At 30.4% G+C, this 23394-nt stretch overlaps 2 protein-coding genes across 3 annotated transcripts; one reads left to right on the plus strand and one right to left on the minus strand.

The window, feature by feature from the left end:
* The first annotated feature begins 450 nt into the window (after window positions 1–450).
* On the plus strand, window positions 451–6353 carry LOC109804449 (Ribosomal protein L4/L1 family). 2 transcript variants are annotated; one of them, XM_020366275.3, is made up of 9 exons: window positions 451–609; window positions 910–1045; window positions 1155–1207; window positions 1346–1460; window positions 2325–2473; window positions 2892–2999; window positions 3122–3241; window positions 4303–4476; window positions 5973–6353. In XM_020366275.3, the coding sequence occupies exons 2-9, from the start codon at window positions 928–930 to the stop codon at window positions 6072–6074; spliced, it is 939 nt and encodes a 312-aa protein (XP_020221864.1). In that variant the 5' UTR covers window positions 451–609; window positions 910–927; the 3' UTR covers window positions 6075–6353. The 2 variants fall into 2 exon arrangements, with proteins under 2 accessions (XP_020221864.1, XP_020221865.1); XM_020366276.3 differs by having other exon boundaries at window positions 468–609; window positions 913–1045.
* Window positions 6354–10495: 4142 nt separating this feature from the next.
* SRF8 (STRUBBELIG-receptor family 8) lies at window positions 10496–16716 on the minus strand. The gene is made up of 16 exons (XM_020366139.3): window positions 16340–16716; window positions 15876–16008; window positions 15714–15785; window positions 15550–15615; window positions 15366–15437; window positions 15201–15272; window positions 14621–14692; window positions 14470–14535; window positions 14337–14402; window positions 13928–14241; window positions 13272–13528; window positions 12581–12852; window positions 12045–12180; window positions 11803–11942; window positions 11517–11673; window positions 10496–10865 (listed from the first exon to the last, which is right to left on the minus strand). Exons 1-16 carry the CDS (start codon window positions 16431–16433, stop codon window positions 10713–10715), a joined length of 2142 nt encoding a protein of 713 aa, XP_020221728.1. The 5' UTR covers window positions 16434–16716; the 3' UTR covers window positions 10496–10712.
* Between the last annotated feature and the right edge of the window lie 6678 nt (window positions 16717–23394).

The following is a 23394-nucleotide window of genomic DNA, read 5'->3' on the forward strand; positions in this document are numbered from 1 at the left end:
TGGATTAAATATCAATTTAATCAATTCAATTAAGGTTAATTTTTTTTATGTGAAATGAACAGTGAAATAGATACACTGAATAAAATTCTGTTTGAATGGGTTATTGATTTTTTATAATCGATTACTCTTTATACTTAATCGATTAAAATAAAAATAATGAATTAAAATTTAATTATTTTTATAAGTTTTTTTATTTATTTTAAATCAAACATTTTTATTTTTACTTTAATTTTTATTATTATTTATTTCTCACATATTTCGTTTCATCCTACAAACATATCTTATAAACTCATCATATCAATAAAATGTAAAATCGTGTTCAGCACACAAAAGCCCAAACACAAATCTACAGATAATTGTTAATGTTTACCCAACCTATAAATGTTGTTGGGCTAAAAATTCTAAATTGAAGCCCGTTTTAACCTAAGCCCAGAAGGGCCCATTAGCCAGAGAGCTACCCTTTGTAAACGGAAACGAGCTCGGAAGCAGCTTCCATGGACCGTGGAGGCATAGACGGGGACGAAATCATGAACAAGAGAAACTTCAGATTCTTATTCTGAGCAAAATTTGTTGCAACGACGAATCAGATAGCTCTGCGTTCTGTCTCTGGTAACTCCTTTTCTTTTTCCCTCCATGTTTTTTACATGCTCAGTGGTTGAAGTAGCATCAGATTGTGTTTGATACTTGTTTCGTTTTTCAAACGGTTTTGTAAATTATTGAGGGACCTGTTCGTGGTGAAAGTACTGTGAGATATGTTACGTGGCGGTTGATTCCGCAAAATTGAAGTTACGTGCAATGTGTTCGATGAAATGTCTCAGTTTCACTTCCTTCTCTGCTTTAGTTTGAACACTTCGTCTAATTTAAGTTTCACTCTTGCTGTTTTTTCGGCTCTGAATTTCGAACGGGAAGAAGGTGCAATCGTCAGTTATGGCAGCGCGGATTCCCAAAAGGCTACTTCGTTGTTCTTCTGGCTTCTTGCACTCACTAGGACGATGTTACTCTGATTCACCTAATGCTGGGTTTGCCTCTTTTTATAAATCACGTGGTAAGACCTTTGTGTAGTGTAACTGTAGACAGTTGCCATTTGCCGTCTATTCGATTTTTTTTTTCTTTTCATTTTTGTTTATTAAATATACGATTATTTTTATACACAGATATATGCAGCAGTTTATCTGGGGAGAGACTGTTTTCTGCAGATCGTTCTTTGGTACATTGCCATTGCATTTGATTTTTCTTCTGTGTTTGTAACTTTTTCATGATGAATGTTTAATCAATGCGGTTTTCTTTTGTGCCGGTTATTTGCCGATTTTTCTTTAATAATGTGGTATAGTGTATTTAAATGTAGGTCAAGTCAATGATCCGACAGTTTTCAACTTCTATTTTAGCTCCTGGGGATGAAGGTGCATTTCCATCTGATTTATTGTCCAGAAAACCTCTGGTAACATCTGAGCGTACTATAGGTATGAACGATAATTTGAAGCATTTGAATACCATTTGCTTTGTTTTGCTGTTTTTTATTTATTTATTTATTTATATTTATATCTGAAAGGAGATATTAATTGACTGCAAGGCATGAATTCCAATTTGGTTTAGATTACTGGGATATGAGATAGTTTTTTCTGTCCATTTTGTATTATCTAGACTAATATCTCCCATGTCAATTTTTTTCTTGTCTTCTTTAATTATACTTCTTGGCAGTCTTCTAATGAATAGGTTGAAGATGTATAATTTTCTCCAAAGATCATTTGAATTGATGTGCTACATGTCAGAACTTACTGTATGCTTTTATCTAAGAACATGTTTACACCTAAAACTAGATAATAGATACAATGCATGCATTGTGTAACTATTCCTCAACATTTTTCTATAGATTTCTTCTGAAATTGACCCTGAGTCAGAATTTAATATTTTGTGCATGCTTAATGATGTTATTCTTCTGCTCTGAAATTAAAAAAATTTGAGGCCAGGGTTTAGCATTTGTGTCCTCCACTAAAATCATGTATTTATCCTATGTCAGTTAGCAATTGCTTTCTCTTGTTCTTATCTGCACGCACTTGTTATTATTGGAAATCATGGTTGGGTTGCATTGGAAATCATGGTGGAGGTGCATAAGTAAGACTTCCATAAATGTGTACCCTAACGGCAGTAGTTAGGATTCTCTTTTTTATTAATAAACATTGTGAGTGCATCTTTGATTGTTTCTCTGTTTTCTTCACTACCTGCCACCTATCATGACAGTCTGTCTAGTCTTGATTATGAAATGTGCTACTTGCTGTCTCAATAAGATCCGAAGAGTGTCATTAATCCAGTTCATTATGATGTAGGGCTTTGCCAGGATCTTTTAATTCCAGTTACCAACTTTTATAATGAAGACAAGGGCTTCATGGTTTTACCTGGAGATGTTTTTGATTTGCCTATTCGGAAGGACATTATTCATCGTGTTGTTAGGTGGCAGCTTGCAAAACGACAACAGGTAGTGACTGTTTAATATTTTGTAATAAAGAGCTTGTTTCTCATTGTTATTGTACATGTGAAATCCAGAGCAAATGCTAACTTTCGTAGGCAACAATGGTGATTATTTTTCTATATTGGCTTAGCAATTGTGGGATGTATTCTATTGTTAAATGATGGAAATACTAAATCAAATTTCCCCCTTTTTTCACTTAGATTTGCATTGACAATTGATTATGGGAATGGAGTTGAATAGGACATTGGGATGGGGAACAAACATTTGGGTTTGGGACAAAACTACATTTTGGCATGTCTATTCAATTGTTTAAGGATGGAATGTTTCCATCGATATATAATTTATCTTGTAGTATGGATCCAAATTTAGCTATGAAAACTCTCCATGATTATGTTATGTATTTGCTAATTGATTTGGTCAACAGGGGACTCACTCAACAAAAACTATCAGTGAGGTCAGTGGGACTGGGAAAAAGCCCTGGAAACAAAAGGGTACTGGTAGAGCAAGGCACGGGTCATTGCGTGGGCCTCAGGTAGTGAAGCATTCTGCTCATTACTTGCTAGTCCATCTTTATTCCTTCATTCTTCACAGTTTTTCTGTTCTTTTTGTCCTTTTTTTGGCAGCTTAAATTAATAAATTTAATAATTGTAACAGTTCAGGGGTGGTGCCACCATGCATGGCCCTAAGCCCCGATGCCATGCTTTCAAAGTCAATAAGAAGGTAAGGCGTCTGGGGCTGAAGATTGCTTTGTCAGCTCGTGCAGCAGAAGGAAAGGCAAGTCTCCTCCACCACCCATGTCCCCACTCACCATTAAAAAATAAAAAGTGGCTTCTTCTCTACATTATTCTGTCTGGTGCATGAGTGTACATTTTTGCTTAGACTCAATATAGTGTGATTTTTCACTTTTGGAAGATTTCGTTCTTAAAATTTGCAAGTATATTGTTTGATGATTTAGCAGCCTAACGGAAAAGACAGGGTATACTTATTTCTTTTAAGGGTTTCTTTTATAGTTGATATTGATAATATTGAAGTTAAAGGTATAGGTCAGTAAAATGCATCATGTAGTAGATATGCATTCCATATTTCATATGATTGTTCTCAGCCTCTGCATTCTTAATTGACAATCATAACTTTTTTTATTCCCTTTTTGACTTTTGAATTATATCATTTAATGTTAATAACCAACATCGAATGTTCTTTCAAATGAACACCTCATGTGTAGAGATAAAAAATTAGAATGCAATATCTTCACAGAATTGTGGTTGGGTGTAGGGAGAATCAGAGTAGGAACAAAAAGTAATCAGGGTTCTAGATTTATCACATGGTATACTATGTTAACTGTACTTTACTAAGCCCTGCTCAAAATACATGCTTGCTCTAAACTTGGTATAGAGTCTGGCCGCTAAAAGGCAACAACTAGACATGTGACAACATAATACAATAAAACCACGTAAAGGAGCATATTGGGAAACTAGAAAAGAAAAAAAAAAGTCTCAAATTGCAAAAGGGAAATGCCACTACATCAGCTGTCCTGTCCTTTACTGCTTTCTTAATGCAAGTTAAATGGTTCTTTGGGGCATGTATGTATCCTTATCCTGATAATCATATGCTGTAGTTTTCATTATAAAATGCCTGTCTTGATTCTTGTAAGGTATGCTAGATTGTGTTTCTTTTAGCTGTTTAGTCCATAGGTTTTGTTTCCTTTCATCCAATAATTTTCTTGTTTATACTGTTTGCAATCCTTATTTTCTGGTTTAGTCTTGCATTATATGATGTGTTACATAAGAGTTTCTTTGTGTTAATGTAAACTAATATCTGGGGAATTATTTATACAGCTTCTTGTGTTTGAGGATCTGGAGGTTCCCACACATAAAACCAGGAACATTGTGAATTATTATAATCAAATGGAGAACTCTAAGAAACTTCTGCTTGTAGATGGCGGGCCTATAGATGAAAAGTTAAAATTATCTACACAAAATCTACACTATGTCAACGTACTTCCCTCTATTGTAAGTATCAGTTTTAACCAGTTGGCTTCTATTATTGTTTAGATGGAAGTTATAATTATCACTGTACATCGTAAATTTCATTTGAAAATTATATTTTATTTGAGTCAACATTCCCAACAGTGATGAGTGACAACTAAGCCTTTGTACTTGGTGGGATCACATACATGGATTGATAATTAATCGACACGGTTGAGATCCCACATTGACTATTTATACAGATAAAGTAGAGCTTATAAGGGTATTTTTGGACAATTCTTACCTTATAAGCTAGTCTTTGGATTTAAGTTGGACCCAGCCTAAATTCAAGATAATATCATAGCCTATCATAGATCTGATATTGCCTCACTGTTAAAAGAACATACCTGGCCCTGTAGCTTTCCAAGTGCAATATATACACACACACTGTCTTCACGCTATAGATGGCCAATCCTGGGTGTGAGAGAGTTTTAAAATCACACATTGACTGTAGATATGACTAAAGTAAAATTTGTAAGGGCTTGGACAATCCTCACTTCATGAGTTAGCTTTTGGGGTTGAATTTGGCCAAACCTAAATTAAAGAGGCACCATTAGGCTCCATCAAAAACCAAATTTTTAGATAAACTATTTAAAACAACATTTTTGATGGTTTAACCCAGTTGCTTTCTTAGTTAGACAGTCTTTAAGATCAAATGGTCCTAAACATGTTTGAGTAGATTGCGCCGCTTGTGGTGTGATGTAATTATCACAAAATTTCACCTCCAAAAACATTGGTAATTTATGCCTTGTTGAACTTGCATATCTTATATTGTTTCCCATTCCCATTTGATTGAAAAGCCTCTAATTCCAAAGCTTCTTTGCAAAATTTGTTTAATTTACTTACTCTTGACTTATGAAGGACTATATCTTCCACAAAAATATACATTTAAGGCACTGGCTTTAGGATATTCCCTTTAAGTAAACCACTATTAATTTAAAAAAGTACAAACTCAAATTTGATCCTTGGGGCAAACATGGTGAATTGATAATAGGAGATCATTTTCTTACATCTCCATCAAGTTTGCACACTAGTCATTTTCTTACATCATTCCTCGTGTAATACGGACTCATTTTTCAACGAAGACAATGTGCTGGTCTTTTTGTTTCCTTTTGTACGCCTCTTCATAAAATCATGCAGTATAGGTATATAGCCTCCATGGTTGATCTCTTTGGCATAAAGACCAAAGTGGTTCTATGATTTGCCAATCTCTTGTCTTAATCTGTTCTCATTTCTTTCTTAGAGTTTATATGGTTCCAGGTTCATTTCTTATCTGTCTTCCTATTACCAACACACCTGCTTCATCATCAATTATACATTAACAAAAAGATTGCATTCATCTTGCTTATCAATCTTTAACTTGGGAGCCTTATGTCGCTAGTTGTTGGTTGTTACAAGTTCCTAAAAAGGTGTTCTTAATGTAGAAATTTCCTAAAACAGGCGTTTATATATAATAAATGTTTAACATGTTTTTTTTGTAGGGATTGAATGTCTACAGCATTTTGCTGCATGACACATTGGTGATGTCCCGAGCTGCTGTGACCAGAATTGTTGAGCGAATGCGCACTCCAATAAATCGTTGAAGCTCTAACTATTTTGTGCTTCACTTCTTTAACTTGGATAAAGAAACATTTCTGTAACAACATAAACACATCCAATGAGAATATCTTTGGTACGAGGTTTCAGTTAAAATTGCGTAAGTTAAACAAGTCAGGCCATTTTGCCCTTGTAGAGGTTGGAACTTAGGAATTTGATGATTGAGTTTTGATGTTCATGTGATTAGGTTTATCATGTTTTCCGGCAGTTGAATCCTCATTTTTCATGTCCTGCGCTCATAAATATAATTTGTTTTTGGCTTTCAATGGTTGAATTGGATTTGGCAGCACCAAGGGTGTGGCTGTGTTTTAATTTAGTGCTTTACCTTGGCTGCTTCCTCACTTATTGGTGCTTCTTAGTCATAATGCAGTCTGCAGAAGCAAGACTACAGTTTTTGAAGCCCTGATCTGCGCTCTGCTTCTGTTCATCACTCCAACATGTATGTAGTGCAATTTCTAAGACCTTAGTTCGGCCTTTTCTATCGTATTTCCCAGTCCGTTGCACTATGTTGATCCTGATACACAGATACAGCAATATGACAAGCATAAAATGTATTATTGGTGAGAAAAGATATGCTTCGTGTTAATAATATCTTGAATTTCTTCCTTTGCGAAGCTATTTTTCTTTTTCTAGAAACTTGACAAGTATATTAATTTAACTGTGCGTATCTCTTTAGACTTTTAATTATGGTAGTTAAGGGGGATTTGTTTTTTCTCTGGGGGAGGAGGGACTAACAGGTTTTATTTAACTAGTATTTTAGTTTACATATATATTTATTATAGATAATATAATTAAAATTTATAATAAGTTATATATAAAAATAAATATTATGTTTGAATATATATATATATATGTTGTATTTAAAATTAGTATATGTAAGTATTTTTAAATAAATTATATTTTAAATTTATGATAAATAATTTATTTTAAAATATTGATATTTAATTTATAAATAAGTATGATAAATAAAAATTGAATTGAATAAAAAAACTAAAAAAGTTCTTACAAATCTTTTCGTTAAAGAATGTTTCTAAAAATATTGTGTAAGATAGAAATTTATATTTAATATATGAGTTTATATGTACATTTGAATGTGAAAGAGTTGGATGCGAAAGAGAGGAAAGGTGACTTGATAAATGATAAAATCTTTAATGGTTTTATATATCTAGTTTGGAAGGTGGATAGTGAAAGGATGGTAGGGGATTTATTAAAAATAATAAATCTTGATTATTAAACAAAAGGAGAAATGTAGAGATTCCACATGCATCAACAGTCATCTCACCCCAATTCAATCTTATCTAGCACATCTTTAATTTCCTTAAAAAAAATAAGTTGAGTTGATTTAACCTATTCTCATATTAGATCGAAAACCTTACTTCATTTTGTAGTGAATTGCGGTTAGGGATAAGTTGACTTGTCAATTTTTTTAAGATATAAATTAAGAAAAAAATTATGACAAATAGATGACTCAAAGCACCTTTAATGTTGAGTTATTTAAGTGAATTTTGGTAGGTTCCATGCCACTTTTACTAAGCAGTTAGTCAATTTTTTTCTCCAACCGTTCAGTTCTTATTAAGTTCTTAACATTAGTAAATCTTACATTTTTAATGATTCTTTACAAAGTTATTTTTTGTTGATATAATTATTAAGCAACTATTGCTTATATAACCAACGTTGCTCGTATAAGTAACGTTACGTAATATGTTTTTATAGAAGTTTTTGTAAAGAATCACATCTTATATCTAAGCAACATAAGTAAGATATAGCATTGGAGATGCTTTCATGAGTTGAAAAATAGACCACTTACTCAATAAATAGTATTTAACTAAAGAATTTCCTAAAGCATCTAATAAGAAAATATAAATTAAATATGTTTTTAATTTTTATATGATCAAATTTTAATTTTGATTCCTGAATTTTTATTTTTATTTTTCATTCTTCTAAAATTTGCAAAGATTATTTTTATCTTTCTAAAATGAATAAATTTTAATTTTGATCCCTATAAAATATATTTTTCGTCCTCTAAAATTTACAAATTATTATTTTTGAGCTCTAATGATCGTTTTAAGTTATATATATAATATACTTATTTTAGGGATTTATAAAAAAATTAAAAATATTATATGCAAATAAAATATCACAAACAACTAAGAATATCACATGGGATGGTCACAATGTCACATAACCTTTTAATAAATACATAAGTAATTAAAAAAGACCATATAATAGTAGGATTAAAATAATATTTTCAATTTTTTTAGAGATGAAAATAAAGAAAAATTTTATAGGGACTAAAATTAAAACATACTTAGCTTGTATGGACTAAAAATATGTTCAAACCAAAAAAATATAAACCTTAAATATCAATCTAATTTAACTCATCTTTTGACGCATTAGATTGACAGATTATACGAGTTAGATTATATATGTTGAAGGTTAAAATATTAAATCTAACTCGTTTTAATATGTTGGCCCATGAGGTCAACCCACTTTACCATTTCAAAAAAAAAATCATAAACAAAAAATAGTGTTAGTTACATTCTTCTCTACAAAAAAAAATATTTACAAAATTGTTACTATTTATGCATAAATAAAAACATTCTACCTATGTTCTTATATATAAGATTTTTTTTCTTCACATTTTTATCCCTTTTTATAAAACTCTTTTAATTGTCAGTTGCATTAATTATATTTTTTTTAAAATACTCTTATTTAATAAATAATTATTTTAGACAAAAAATAATAAATATTTGAAATTAATTAGATAAAACTTTCTCTCTCTTATAAAGATTAGAGAAAATAGGCACAAATATCTTTCTCCTTCAAATATTAATTAATTAGGTAAAAATGATTAAGTAGAAGAAGATATTAATTTTAAAAAATTAGTTTAAATTATTAAAAAATTATTTTAACTAAATTAACTATTTTTTTTAAATAATATAATTTAATTTAAAAAGTCTTATAATTAGGGGGAGAGGAAGTAACATTTTATTTCGAAAATTACAAAAGTATATAATTAGAAAATTATGTACAATAGCAAAATGAATTCATGAAATTGCACCAAATGATTTGATCCACCATGTATATGGCAACTTTTAGGAGGAAAACGTGTGGTTACGATGCGAGCATAATTCTATCTCAGCATATCTAATCCTTATTGTACGTAAGGGTATTTTCTGCTCTTCTTTCAAGAACTTTGTCGTTCAAAATAAGTGCAGAATAATGAACAAAAATCAGCAAGTTTTTATATACTATTTATTAATTGAAAATTTTATAATAAATATTTAACATTTAGTAAATAAAAATGAATTACATTTACTTAAAGGCATTTGATAGAAGATATGTAAAAGTTATTTAGACTTGTAACCTTTTTACAAGCTCTTAACATATTTCAATAAGTTTCAAAATCAAAGTTACGATTAAACAAAAGAAGCCCATCATGTAATCATGTTCATCTTCTTTTCTAGCATTTCCTAATCATATCATAATTTATTATCTTATTCATCATTATTTTAAAGGACTTTTATGCAAATTCAAAGTAATTCGAAGGCCATACAGAAGAAAACAAGTAGAGTGATAAAAATGAAGGGAAAAGGCCAAACGCATGTTTCAAAGAGAAGGGGAATAGAATAAGGGAGTCCAATGTCCAAATGCAGGCACCGTCATAAATACCATCCACTCCCTTTTCCGAGGCCTTTATGTCCATTATGTCGGTTGTTGGAATTTCATGGTGCTTGCCAACAAACCCTATATAACTCATAAAGTTGCTTCTTACAATTTCTTTTCATAAATAAATATTTTTTACTCATTTAAATTTAAAATCAATACTTTTACTCTATTAATCACTCATTAAAAAAAAATTATTTATTTTAGATCATTAAAGATAAGTTAAGTCAATTATATATCAACCATGATATTTTAAGAAAAGATATAGAATTGATTTGATAAAGAAAGTATATATTTGAATCCTTCCACCGATATAACAATCAACATGATAAACAAAAACTTAAAAATAAGACTATCCAATGAGAGTTCGTGCATTTTTCTAACCTAAACTTTTTGCTTTAACAAAAAAATATTACAATAGGTTAAAGTTTAGGCTCACAAAATATTTTTATTAATTTTTATAAAGAAAAAACTACTTTTTTTAAAATTAAAAAAGTCCCGTATCGACAAAATTACCAAATTTGTATCTAATTTATCATTGAGTGGCCATTTGTTTTGTGTGACGATTCCCAAGTTATTTATGTAAAATAATTGAAATAAATTTTTCTTTTCAAATTACTAGACTAAGAAAATAATTACAAATTCAAAACACCAAAAAATAACTATACTAGATACTTAAGGAATTAAAAACATTTAAGAAAGGGAAGAAAAAAAACTATTTAGCATGAAGGCGAGAATGGCGTTAAATTAAATAAAATTTCATTATATTACAGCATGGCAAGTTAAATATACAGCTTATTTTCCAGAGTATTAAAATGGTGTGAAAATTTGCAACAGACGTAATTAGTATCTTGAAATTGGTTGATACATTCTGAGAAACTTCTACTCGTTCGTTCATTCCTGTGTTATGTAGTAATTTTTTAGCCGGACAACTGCACAAAATTGCAAAAGAGTAGCATTTAAAATGAAGTGTCTATGGCCTCATGGTCTGGGGTCTTGTGACCAAAACCAGATTCGTCACTGGGTCGTCGTTTAACCACACTTGCTCTTTGCACTAACCGAACCAGTGCTTGCACCACCTCAGACATTGGAGGTCGAAATTCAGGTTCCGGCTGTGCATAAAATCAAAATCAGTAACATCTTCCGGTACAAAAATATTCCAAGTGTGGCACTAAATATCTCCTACTAAGGACTTGTTTAGATAAACTTTTTAAAATAAAAAAAAAACTTTTAGAAGAGAAAATCAAAATAAGTTTCTCCCTCAGTTAAAACTAACTTATGCATCAATTAACAACTAAGATTTGGAGAAACTAATAAGAAACAACTTCAACAAATTAGCTTATAAATAAACATATACAAAAGTTTATTTTATTTTTTATTTTTATTTTACTTTTTTAAAAGTGTTTCTTGAGAAGTTTACCTAAATAGACCGTAAATGCATTTAATCACTTTCTCTTTAATGCATTCATTCCTAACATTGTCTAATATGCCTACTCATCCAATGCAACATTCTCATATCTTCCTATAAGAATTTTATTCTGTCGTTGGCTTTTCACCACTCAACACTCAGTTTCATACAAATACTAGAGGCACTCCTCCATTTCATTAAATAATAAAATTTCTACTTCGTTTCCCTTAACTAATGTCATTTGGTACTAGTTAGCATTTGCCCTATGATAAAGATTAGAGTGCAGTAAATGGAATATGTACCAAGACAAGTTGCATGGCATCTGTTGTATATTTTATGATTACGAAAGTTTTACCTGAACACAGAGGGCAATGATATCAGCAAAGCGTGACAGTGACTTTGCAGGATACATGCCATTCAAAGTAGGATCAACCATTCTGGCCAAGGCATCTATATCGTGGAGTTGGGGTGTAGCCCACCTCACAAGTGACTGCTCTGATCTAACCCGTGAACTGAACTCACAAAAATTACAAATGAATGTAACAAACCATACAGATAATAATAATAATAATAATAATCAAAGGTAAACATTGAAGCATGAACATAATTGATTTGCGTAATGTAATGTATGATAGGCTCACCTGTCAAGTGGCTTCCGACCTGTCAATAGTTCCAGCATAACCACCCCAAAGCTGTAAACATCACTTTTTACAGTGTATACTCCTGATAAGGCAAACTCAGGAGCACTATAACCAAATGAACCCACCATCTGAGTTGACACCTGTTAACACTCGATGATTGTAATGAATGTAGCGAGCAAAGGTAAGATACAAAAAACCATGTTCAGCTGTGCATGAAGGAAACAAAAGCATCTTCCACCAACCTGCCGCTCAGTGTTTGGTGTCAAAGCAGCTAAACCACAGTCAGATAGGTGAGGATTGAGCTCCTCATCAAGTAATATATTTGCTGATTTGAAATTTCTATGTACAACAGAAGGCAAACACACTTCATGCAAGTACCTGATACACAAAGCATTACTCAAGAAATTAGCCTCTGAATGTGATATACTAACTCGCCCTACAAGACTATGGATCTGGTTGGATAAACTTTTCCAGAAACACTTATAAAAGATAAAAAATAGGAAGGAAAATTCAAGTAAGTTTTTTTCATATGTTAAAATTAGCTTATGTATTAGTTAAAAATAAGATTTTGAAAAAGTTAATAGGAGAGTTTTAACAAATTAATTTATGCATAAGCTAATTTTAACTCATTTATTTCATTTTTCCTTCCTATTTTTCTCTTATAGAAGTACTGCCATAAAAGCTTACCCAAACAGGTGAGAAAAACCAGGGGGCTAGGGTAGCCTGTCAAGGCCATGTCAAGGAGAGATTTAATGTCAGATATGTAAATGAAACATACTCTAAAGCCCGGGCTGTGCCAAGTGCTATGCGAACACGGGCATTCCAAGACAAAGCCTTGCTGCTATCTTCAGCAAAATGGAGCACGTCATGCAGATTTCCATTTGCTATATACTCATAAACTAGAAGTCGTTGGCCATGCTCTGCACAATATCCAGCCAATGTCACAATGTTTGGGTGCCGCAAGCGTGACATATTTGAAACAGCTTCAAGGAAATTGTCTTCCTCCTGTAATGAAAGTGCTGAGTTGTCGATCTTCTTAACAGCCATTAACTAAACAAAAGCAAAAATCAGAACCATTAGAAAGTTATGATGTACATAAATTTATTTTATACGGATAAAGTAATTTTCTAAAGTTCAAACTTTAAGAAAATAAAAAATTACAATAACAGAAAAAGAAAATGAAGACATAAGCAGAGTAGATGGATCATTGTACAAATTATGAAATCCAAACCAAATGAAAGGTTAAAAACAACAGAAGAGGAAAAAAAGCATTATTTAACACACAGCGAAACCAAAATTACTGATGAATAAAAATATCTATAAATCATCATCACATTCATCTTGCACTGGCTCAATCAATTGAAGATCCAACTGATAATTTAATAGGCATTTTTCATCCATACATGATGAGAATAAATTCAAAAACTGCAGTAGGAGGGTAGCTAACAAATTCAACACTAAAAGGTTACCTTCCCATTTGGAAAATCAGCCTTGTAAACTCGGCCAAGAGAACCTTCGCCAATTATAAAATCTTGACTAAAGCTATTTGTTGCACTTTGGAGAGAAGCAACTGTGTATGATGTAGAAGTTATAGGGGACTTCATCTGCTTTACAGATCCACTTTTAACAGGTACCCTCTCAACTGTTACATTTTCTGCTGGACGAGGCTTGAGATCTGTAACAACAGCAGAACTTTTCACCCTCTGCTCTTGCATCTGTGGAGTTACTGCAAGCACAAATCCAAAAGAAAAGCTAAACTGGTCAGAATGCATATATACCATCCTTCAGATTGAAACAACAAATAAATAGAAATTTTTTTGACACGAATGAGCATTTACAGAAATAGCTTCAAAGGCAAATGAATTTTGTAAAAGAATAAAAAAAAAGGCGCTAAACATTTTTAATAGAAAACAGATGTTATTAAGTGGAAGTTTGGTTGCATATTGATACATTTGTTCCTTAGTACATTCATGTCAAATGTTAATTTTATGCAGAAGCTACAAAGTGATGCATTGGTCTTGACGGGGATCTACAATTAGCTGATGTAACCAAACATGCTATAAAACTACATTTGGCAAAGAAACCAAATTACAGAATCAGAAACAAAAAGAAAAGGGGAATTCACCGTTAATAACTCCACGAGGAAGGCTCCCACTAAAGTTTCTTGCACCCTTTTCCTTCCCCTTTTGCTTTCGGATACAATAAACAAGTGCAAGCAGCAAAATAGCAGCCACCAGTACTGAACCTAAAACAATGCCTACGACAGCTCCTGCTGTCAAACCCTTATGGCCATCAGAATTTTCATTATCAAAAGCTTGTGTTTTGTTATGTGAACCAGATCCCGAATGATGATGACTATTATGAGATCCACTGGGAGAAGGTGAAATAAATGCTGGCGGATGACGAGCAGGAGTGTTCTCAAAAGAATTTCCATCATATCTAGTTAATGTTTAAAGAGTCACATTAACCACATTGTTAAAGTTATGCATTAAAAAACAGATAGGCATTTCAAACAACAATTCATAGATACTTACACGAAATTATGGATGGAACTAAGCTCGTGAGGTATCCATCCACTGAAATTGTTGTTTGCCACATTTCTGGAAAATTTTAGAGCCCATTAGAAACTGACATGCAGATAATTCAAGGTCCAAATGGAGAACTTACAAAGTATCCAAAGGCAAGCCAACAAGAACACTAAGAGAGCCAGTCAACTGGTTCGTCTGCAAGAAACTACCAAAAAGAAATCGATAAACATTAAATTAACATTTACTGAAAATCATTACCAATTCGTCAATTAAAGTATCATCCAACATACAGTGAAGAAAGATTGGACAATGAACCAAATGAAGGAGGAAGATCTCCTGATAAGTTATTGAATGATAGATCCCTGCATCATTGAAAATGAGTGCAAACAATCATTAAATACAATACATCATAAAAACTAATATTAGTTAGTCAGTAATAATTATCCAAAGTCCAAACAGCCAATGACTATATAAGGTTCAGTATAAAACTATTCCTCTCACTCGAGAAGGGATTTCCATTGGAGCATAAGCTCTATGTTAATATGGTAAATGGATTTGGATCCTGATATGATTACTAAAAGAATCACCGTGTAGTTCCAGTATTAAGTCAATCTATGAATATACTCCGAGTCCAATCCAAAACTCAAAAAATTGAACTAAAAAAAATATAGCTCAATCCTAAAATGTAAGAGCCTCCGGTTCAGCCAAGGAAAAACATTTATCCACATCTTCTTAAAATTATAAAGCATTGAAATTGATTAACAATGACCACAAATCAGTGCGATAAACATTCTTGTCTAAGTCAGAATACTAAGAAAATGAAATAAATGAGGGGAAAATGGAAAGAAGAAACTATGTAAGATATCTTACAGGGTAGCAAGATCTGAAAGACCAGCAAAAACATCGCCAACAGTCATGGAGAGCACATTATTGCTTAAATTCCTAAAAACCACAAGGAAACACAGTAAGTGGCTCTCAATATATCATCAAATTGAATATTATGAAAAAAATTGTATACATTCAAAAGAAACGTACAAATAATTGAGTGAAACCATGGCAGAAATGGAATAAGGAAGATTTCCAGATAAATTATTTCTTGCAAGATTCCTGATTGTCACAATTGAAAAGCAATGATACGATTCAGCAACAAAATATATAAATAAGTAAATAAATTAACATTTCAAATAAAGCAGCAAAGATAATTGTAAGTGAAGATTACAGGCTAGTAAGATTTGGCGGCAACTGATAGGGAATTGTATCATGGATCTTGTTGTCACTTAAGTCACTAGAAAAACACAAAATTTAAAAAGTTAATAACCAATAGTCCAGTATATATTGGAATAGTAAAGATTATAACACATAATAAGATTATAATGATCTCACAGGTTTCTGAGTGACATAAGGTCTGAAAGCAGGTATCCCAAAGTCCCATCGAGTCCTAAACCTGAGAGATCACTAACCAGCATCACAACAGGGGGATCAATTAGTTTTCTCAACCACAACACAAACACACTTTGAAAGAAAAAAAAGAGTCCAATATCATACATGGAAACAACGGCTGAACCCTCACACGTTACCCCTTTCCACGACTCTCTACACGGATCACCACCACCGATTCTCCAACCCGTTAGCTGAGTTGGACTATTCAACGCATTGTACATCACCTCAAGAGCTTGAACTGCAACAAACAAAAAAATAATAATAATAAAAACATTGGTCCATAAAAAGAAAGACCATGTTTGGCATAAAAAACACCCTCCCCATAACCTCATTACTTGCATAGTTGCATTATCACACTCCCTGTTCACGCAGAGTCTACAAAACAAAACCAAATCCCCAAAACCCAATGCCCTCGACGCAAAATCCAAACTTTTTCCCAAAACCAAACACTCCCTAGTTCCCATCACATTATGACATTCAGCACCGACCACATCAATCATCCGCAGAATGATCGCTCCAAAAAAAAAAAAGAGAGAGAGGGAAATAAAAGGGAATAATAATAATGTTACCATCAGATGGGTCAGTGTTGGCGATGGCTTGAGGAAGAGCAACGAAGAAGATCAAAGTGAGAAAGAGTGAAAGAGGGAAACGGGCAGGCGCCATTGGTGTCAGAAGCGTGGTTCAGGTGCGGAGAGGCACATGCAGAGTATCATGGAGACGAAAGAAGAAGATGAGAATGGCGTAGTAGTTGAGTCTCAGATCGCGACTGGTTGTACAAGGCAAGGCCATTAAAGAAAGGGACAGGTAGAGATTCGAAGCTTGGTGTAATGAAGAGAGAGAATAAGCAAAAGCAAGCAGCACAAGAGTGTTGAGTTGAGTGTCTCAGTTTGTGTGTGTAGTGTCGGCGAAAATAACAAACACCAAAAATAAAACAATAATCTTAGGACTAATAATGTACATGTACTAGTAGAAAAATACTAAATAATAAGGTGAAATGATGGAGGGGCTGGTTTTGTTTGAACTTTGAAGCAGTCAAGGTGGCTCCCACACCTTTTTTTCCCTCTGGGGTTTTGGATTTTCTTCACACATTCTAATTCTAATTCTACACAGTACACACCTTTCGGGCTTTTACCCTCCAAACTCTGTCATTTCAGCTTTCCCAGCTTCTCTTCTCTTCATACCACTTTTGATATCCTTCTTCCACTCACATTCCTCTCACGTGCCCTACCCAGATATCTTACCATATGGACATTAATTAGAAATTGGATTCATATGGAAAAGTAATGTCAGATTAATTATAATTAAACAAGTTTTAAGTATGAATGTCTGTGTAATAAAAACTAATTTATCTAAGCAACTGATATTTATTTTTAAAAAATTAACTTTTACCGGTAAATATTTTTTCATATTGCTTAAATTGACATGGTTACTTTTCTTCTATTACCAGAAAAATAAAGTGACATAATTATCTACTGATCATAGCACATTTTGATAAACTATATATATGCATTAATATAATTCCAATAGAATTACCTATATATCCTATTTATTTAAAATTTTATTTACTAAAAAAATATCAGAATGTTTAATAATTAGTTTACTAAAATTTAATATATGCAAACAATTATTGAATGAACCATTTATATAAAAAATACTTATGAAACAACTTAATCCCCTTTAACAAATTTAATTAGCAATATAAACATTATAAATATGTTATTATTACTAACAAGCACAAGGTTAAGTAATGTGCTATGGTTTGAAAACCCTTACTATTTCTGTTGAAAAATGTCAAACATTTGTCCTTGCGAGAGATATTGTACATAAATTTGAAACTACTCCAACCTCAGTTGTGATTATTGCTGTGATGCCAGATCGAAACTGAGACAGTCTTTGATTTGAGAGAAGCTAATAAAAAGAGAGAGAAGGTAGTTAGCACGTTGGTGAAAATGATGGTTGAACTTGTTTTGACTTTTGAATCGTCGTCATTTCTAACTTTCCACTTTTATAACGTGCATAAACAATTTTTTTCTAATCATGATATCACCCGTCATCTCTGAAAATATGTTTATTTTTAGTTTAAATTTAAATGTGTTTTTCTCTTTCTAATATATTTTTCTTATAAAACTATTTTTAAGATTATTTTTTGTAATTTTGTTATTTTATTCTTAAGTATTTTATTTTATAACATATCTATTTTTTTCCAGTTCTTATAATATATTATTTATTTTGAGTTAACATTTTTTTAAATAATAGCTGAATTATTCGCTTGTTACAAAAATGAAAAATAAGTATTTTATAAAGACTAACTTTTTAAATATTTTTTTTTTAAAAAAATCATTTTGAAAAAAAAAAGATGAAGATGAAAACCAAAAAATAGTATATTGTAAGGAGAAATAACTAAAGTTAATAAATTTTTATTAAGATAAATTTTATCTTTTAACAGCTTTTTTTTACATAAAGTTAAATTTTAATTAACATATTTAAATAACTAAATTATTTATTATCTATACCGAATTCTATTAGTATTATTAAGCATATATCTTAACTAAGTGGAGTTCCGCTTTTCATAAAAATTATTTAATCTTTGCATATCACTTCATATATATATATATATATATATATATATATATATATATATATATTTGTGAACGAAGGAACACAACACATGCAAGCGGTACACCGTACACTATCAATACTAATTCTCTAAGGTTGCATGAAAGACATGATAGAATGCTAGCTAGCCAACTGTATAGAATATATAATTTTTTAATAACAACTAATATAGAAAATATAAATATGTATGTATAAATTATTTTTTTCATGTCAATTAAAACATAATTGATATAAAAAAAAATGTGACAGTATTTATAAAACCGTCACTATCTTTTTTATTATGTAAATTGCACCGTAAGTAACATAAAAAAAAATATAAAACTATATATAAAAAAAAAACCTGTCATAAATGGTATATTTTCTACTAGTGATGCTTTGACTTAAAAAACAACTATACTCCTTTGTGCCCAAATTGTAGACATGACAATCAATGAAGTGTACAAGTTCTTTGTTATATGAGGAACGTAACTAATATGGTTCTTAAGATGATGCGTATCCATATACGGAGATAAACTAAGATGCTTAGATTATTTCGTTACGTGACGAAGGAGTTTGCATTAAAAAAAACTTATGTCACGCATAAATTAAAGATAAAATTAAAATAGTATATATAAATAGAGGAAAACTTTTATTTATAAATTAATTTTATAAGAATGAGTTAAGTCCAATTCATATTATATGATGAGATGAGAAATTTCTTTATAACTATAAAATTAAACTTGGGTTCAAAGAATTTAAATCATACTTATTTATATTGAAATTCAACAAATCCTATTCAAAACAAATATTAATAAATTAATTTTATAATATCGTATAAAAAATTTAGAATTTATTTGGATAATTTTTTTGAAAAAATACTTATAGAGAAAAAAATTGAAGAAAAACTGAAACATCATTTTTTATAAGCTAAAACTAGTTTATACACAGGTTGAAAATAAGATTTAAAAAAAGTTAATAAGATAAAAATGTTAAAAATTATTTAATGCATAAAATAATTTTAATTTAAAAAAATATATAAATTTTTTCTTATTTTTCTATTGTATTAGTAATATTTTTTTAGAAAAATGTATTCAAACATGTAAAAGCTGGTTGGTTAACTTTTATATTATTTAAATTCCCAACGAAAAATAAGACATATAAGAAAAAGAGGTGATTTTTTGGCATTAAAAAGATTAAGAGACGGTGTGAATAGTAAATATGAATGCAACGATAAATAATTGAATAAAGATGAAAAGCGTTCCATGATCCCATGGGCCCAAGGTTGGTAACGATAAATTAATTAGTTTTAAATTGATTTTTGGTGGTGGGAAAAATGAGGGATGCCTGTGACTTTGTCATAGAGTCCTTCATACCATGTCGTCACTCCTTTGTCATCCGATTCATTCCAGCTCAATTTGCTCGTTAACTTAGAGCAACTCGAACAGGAATTTCTTAGCTCATCAAGCAACTCTAACATGAGTTTCTTACTATTGGATAAGGCTGAGCTGGTAGCAAGAGTTTCTTGTAGAGGAGAGAGGATTACTTCACCAAGCAACGATTGCTTACTTTTTTAAAATGAAGGAGGCGCAGCAGAGAACGATGGAGGACGTCGGAGGCGCGGTTGGACATCAAATAATATAAAACACAAGAAATTATAATAAATTTAAAAAAGACATTCAAACAAGTCTTTTTTTAAATTCCATTAAAAATTATAAACTATTCAAATATTTGTTATCAAATAAATTAAAAATACAAATTCAATAACATTCTTTTCAAATATACTTTTTTATTTATATTTTTTGTTAATTAACATAGTTTAGATAGTATTCAAAAATCGACAATTCAAAACTACTTTACACTCATTAAGTATAACTTCTATTAGTTAAAAATTATTTTAACTTTGATAGAAATCCATCCTAAGAATAACAGGTCAAATTTTCGTATATCGTAATAGATTTTACAATTATTGTGCTAAGAAGTTTGATTTCAGAAATATTCTTATTAATATGAGTAAAAGTAACATTTTAGAATTTTTATGAATATACCCTCCTAAAATAGTTTCCAGAAAAAATTAAAATATAAATCAAAATTAATTTATGCTTTTAAGTTTGTAAAAAAATTCCTTGTAATATCTCAAGAATTATTTTAATTTATATATAAACCAATTTTAACATATTAAAAATAAAATTTCTTAAAACACTTGTGAAAAAATCCATCTAAATAAACTTGCATGATAGCGCGATATACTAAGTTCGATAATATTAACCATTAATAGCGTGACTTGTTTATAAAATTACTGACACCTAAATACTTTAGACTTTGGAATGTAGCACAGGAAGGGTAAAATTGGTCGGTTTTTCCTATTTTTTTTTATTCTATCTAATTTTTATCTCTTTTATTTCTTTTATCTCTTTCATTCTCTCCCTCCTATTTCTCTTTTCTCTTCATCTGTTTCTCTTTTTTATTTATTTATTTTTTTACTTGTATTTCCTGACCTTTCTTTTAAAATTGACAAAAAAATATTAATAATTTTTTAATTATTGACTATTAAAAATATTTTTAAAATTATTAAATATCATATAATATTAATTTTTAAATTTATTAAGTATTTTAAAAAAATATATAATATTTATTTTTTTACAAAATTTAATTTTAAAATATTAATATATTTAAAATCAATTTATTTGTAGCGAAAATCAAATTATCATATTTAAACTAAAAATTAATATTTAAATTTTTTTTAATTAATTTATTCAAACAAAATATTTAATAAATGATGAAAAAATAATTTAAATTAAAAATTTTAATTTTTTTTAATTTCTATAATTCGTCATCCAATCAAGTCATTAGCACCTTCAGAAGCTGAAAACACTGTATATGAGGTTTAATAATTTTCACTAACAATACATTTGTTAGATTTGTTATAAATTCTTAGTTTTTTTTTTACCGAAACTTGTGATATAGTGGTATAATTTTAAAAGGATAGTACATTAATTTTAAAAACAGAAAAAAAAAATTTATCTCTTGAACTTTAGCTTTTCCTCCTAAAAACTAAAAAAAAAAAACGGCATGAAGAATTTTAAATTAAAGAGTAAAAGTAAAAGCTAATTTCATCCATTAAATAGTGAATTAAGGTTTAAGTTTAATAAATTAACCACACAGTAAATTAACAGAGAGTAAAATTAAAGCAGGGATATCACGCAGAGCATATATAAAATTTGTTACGCAATCTTAATCATGAAGAACTTACCTTAACCACGTCATTAGTAGCTATAATATAATTAGACTGCTTCAAAGTTAACGTTGAAATCATTTAAGATCTGTTTAGTTTTCACTAAGAATTAATTCGTTGTACTATTCATAGATCTATCAAAAAAAAATGTTTTAACACAAAAGTTATGATTGAAATTAATTTTTACAAACATCTTAACTATATATATAGTTTTATTTGTGGGAAGAGTTGAAAATTAACGATAGCTTTGGTCTATATTGACAAAAATTAGTCATCCAAAATTAATTATATTAAAATTGATTCTACTTAATTTTAGAATAAATGGGCATTACATTTAAATAACTAAAAAATAATTGTGCACTAAGAATTTAGTGAAAGGTGATGTTGGATAGGGTGACTAAACAATGATCCAGCCTAAAAGCAACAATTAACAAGTTATAGGCTCTATACATTAGTGCTGGCCAACAATTTGATGCTGATATAGTTTATGCCTTGTTAACAAGCTTTTTCATAATCACTTGGAGCCAACAATAAGAAACTCAAATAATGATGTTTCACATAGAATAATTATATTATCCAAAGTACTCAACATAATAAGTAACCATGCTCTACAATAACGACTAATAAATCGGAAAGTTAATAGCTGTCTTTTTAGCATCCAATTTGGCGTTTTCATTTTTTCTCTCTCATGAAAATGATCTACGCAATATTTGAATTGAAGCCTTTTAAAATTTAAATGAGCTTATTTATAAATTAACTTCTTTAAAATAAAATATTTTTTAAGTCTTTTAAAAATATTTTAGAATGTATTTCTAAATAAAAAAAACAAAATATTAAAGGAGGGATTCTTCTGTTTTTTATGGAATCAATTTTCTTCTATTATTTTTTACGATTCGCTCCAATTTCCTCACCCACTATCAAGTAGAGAATTAGTGTATTGGTTCTAATTAAAAAATATATTATTTTTTATTTCTTTCTATCTCTACACGGAGAACGGTGATTAGTTGGCAAGAGACAAGGGTCATCTTCAAGCTCATCAGTGGTAGTGTTGGAAGCTTGTCCTTTTTCTATTAGTAGGACGTAGTGTGCCATATTTTTTTTCTTCTTCTTTTGGGTCTAATTATTTCATATTCATCAAAAGTGTATGTAGAGTAGCATTTGCGTATCCAAGCATTTATCAGTCTGTAAAATGAAGTCCAATTAGTTGCCACCAGTGAGATGGCATTGGAACGTACGTTGGAATTAATTTGCTTAAATCAGGATATAAGTCCAAATTACCTTTGGGATTAAGCTAGAGATTGAATCACAGATTACGGTACAAGCAACATATACACGCGATATAAGAGAGGTCAACGCGTCGTGTATCAGAGTTGAATATGCAACCTAAAATTTGGAAGCAAAGACCAAGACATGACTCACGTATATATCACATCACATCTTTGCGAGAAAGTAGATACATTACTTAAAGAGTGTTGAATTAGGCATAATTAACGAGTTCATTTCACAAACTAAACTCCACTCACGTTAACACTATTTCTCTTTATTTATCTCTTTTCTATCATGTACTCTCTCTTCGTGTATTACAGTGTTGATACAAGTATAGAACATATATCTTTTAAATTGGAATTCACATGGTGCTTCCTTTTTTCAAGTATTCCATTTTTAATATCTCGATATGGATGAAAACGAAAGCAAAGAATCTGCTCCTACCTAGCTAGTTGTGACCTATGAATCCAAATCCATTTGTCATTTTCTTAGATTATAAGTAAGATATATTCATATTTACTGTAACCCACA

Source organism: Cajanus cajan, chromosome 1, assembly GCF_000230855.2.
Source record: "Cajanus cajan strain Asha chromosome 1, NIPB_CcT2T_4, whole genome shotgun sequence".
In the NCBI taxonomy this organism is placed as follows: Eukaryota; Viridiplantae; Streptophyta; class Magnoliopsida; order Fabales; family Fabaceae; genus Cajanus; species Cajanus cajan.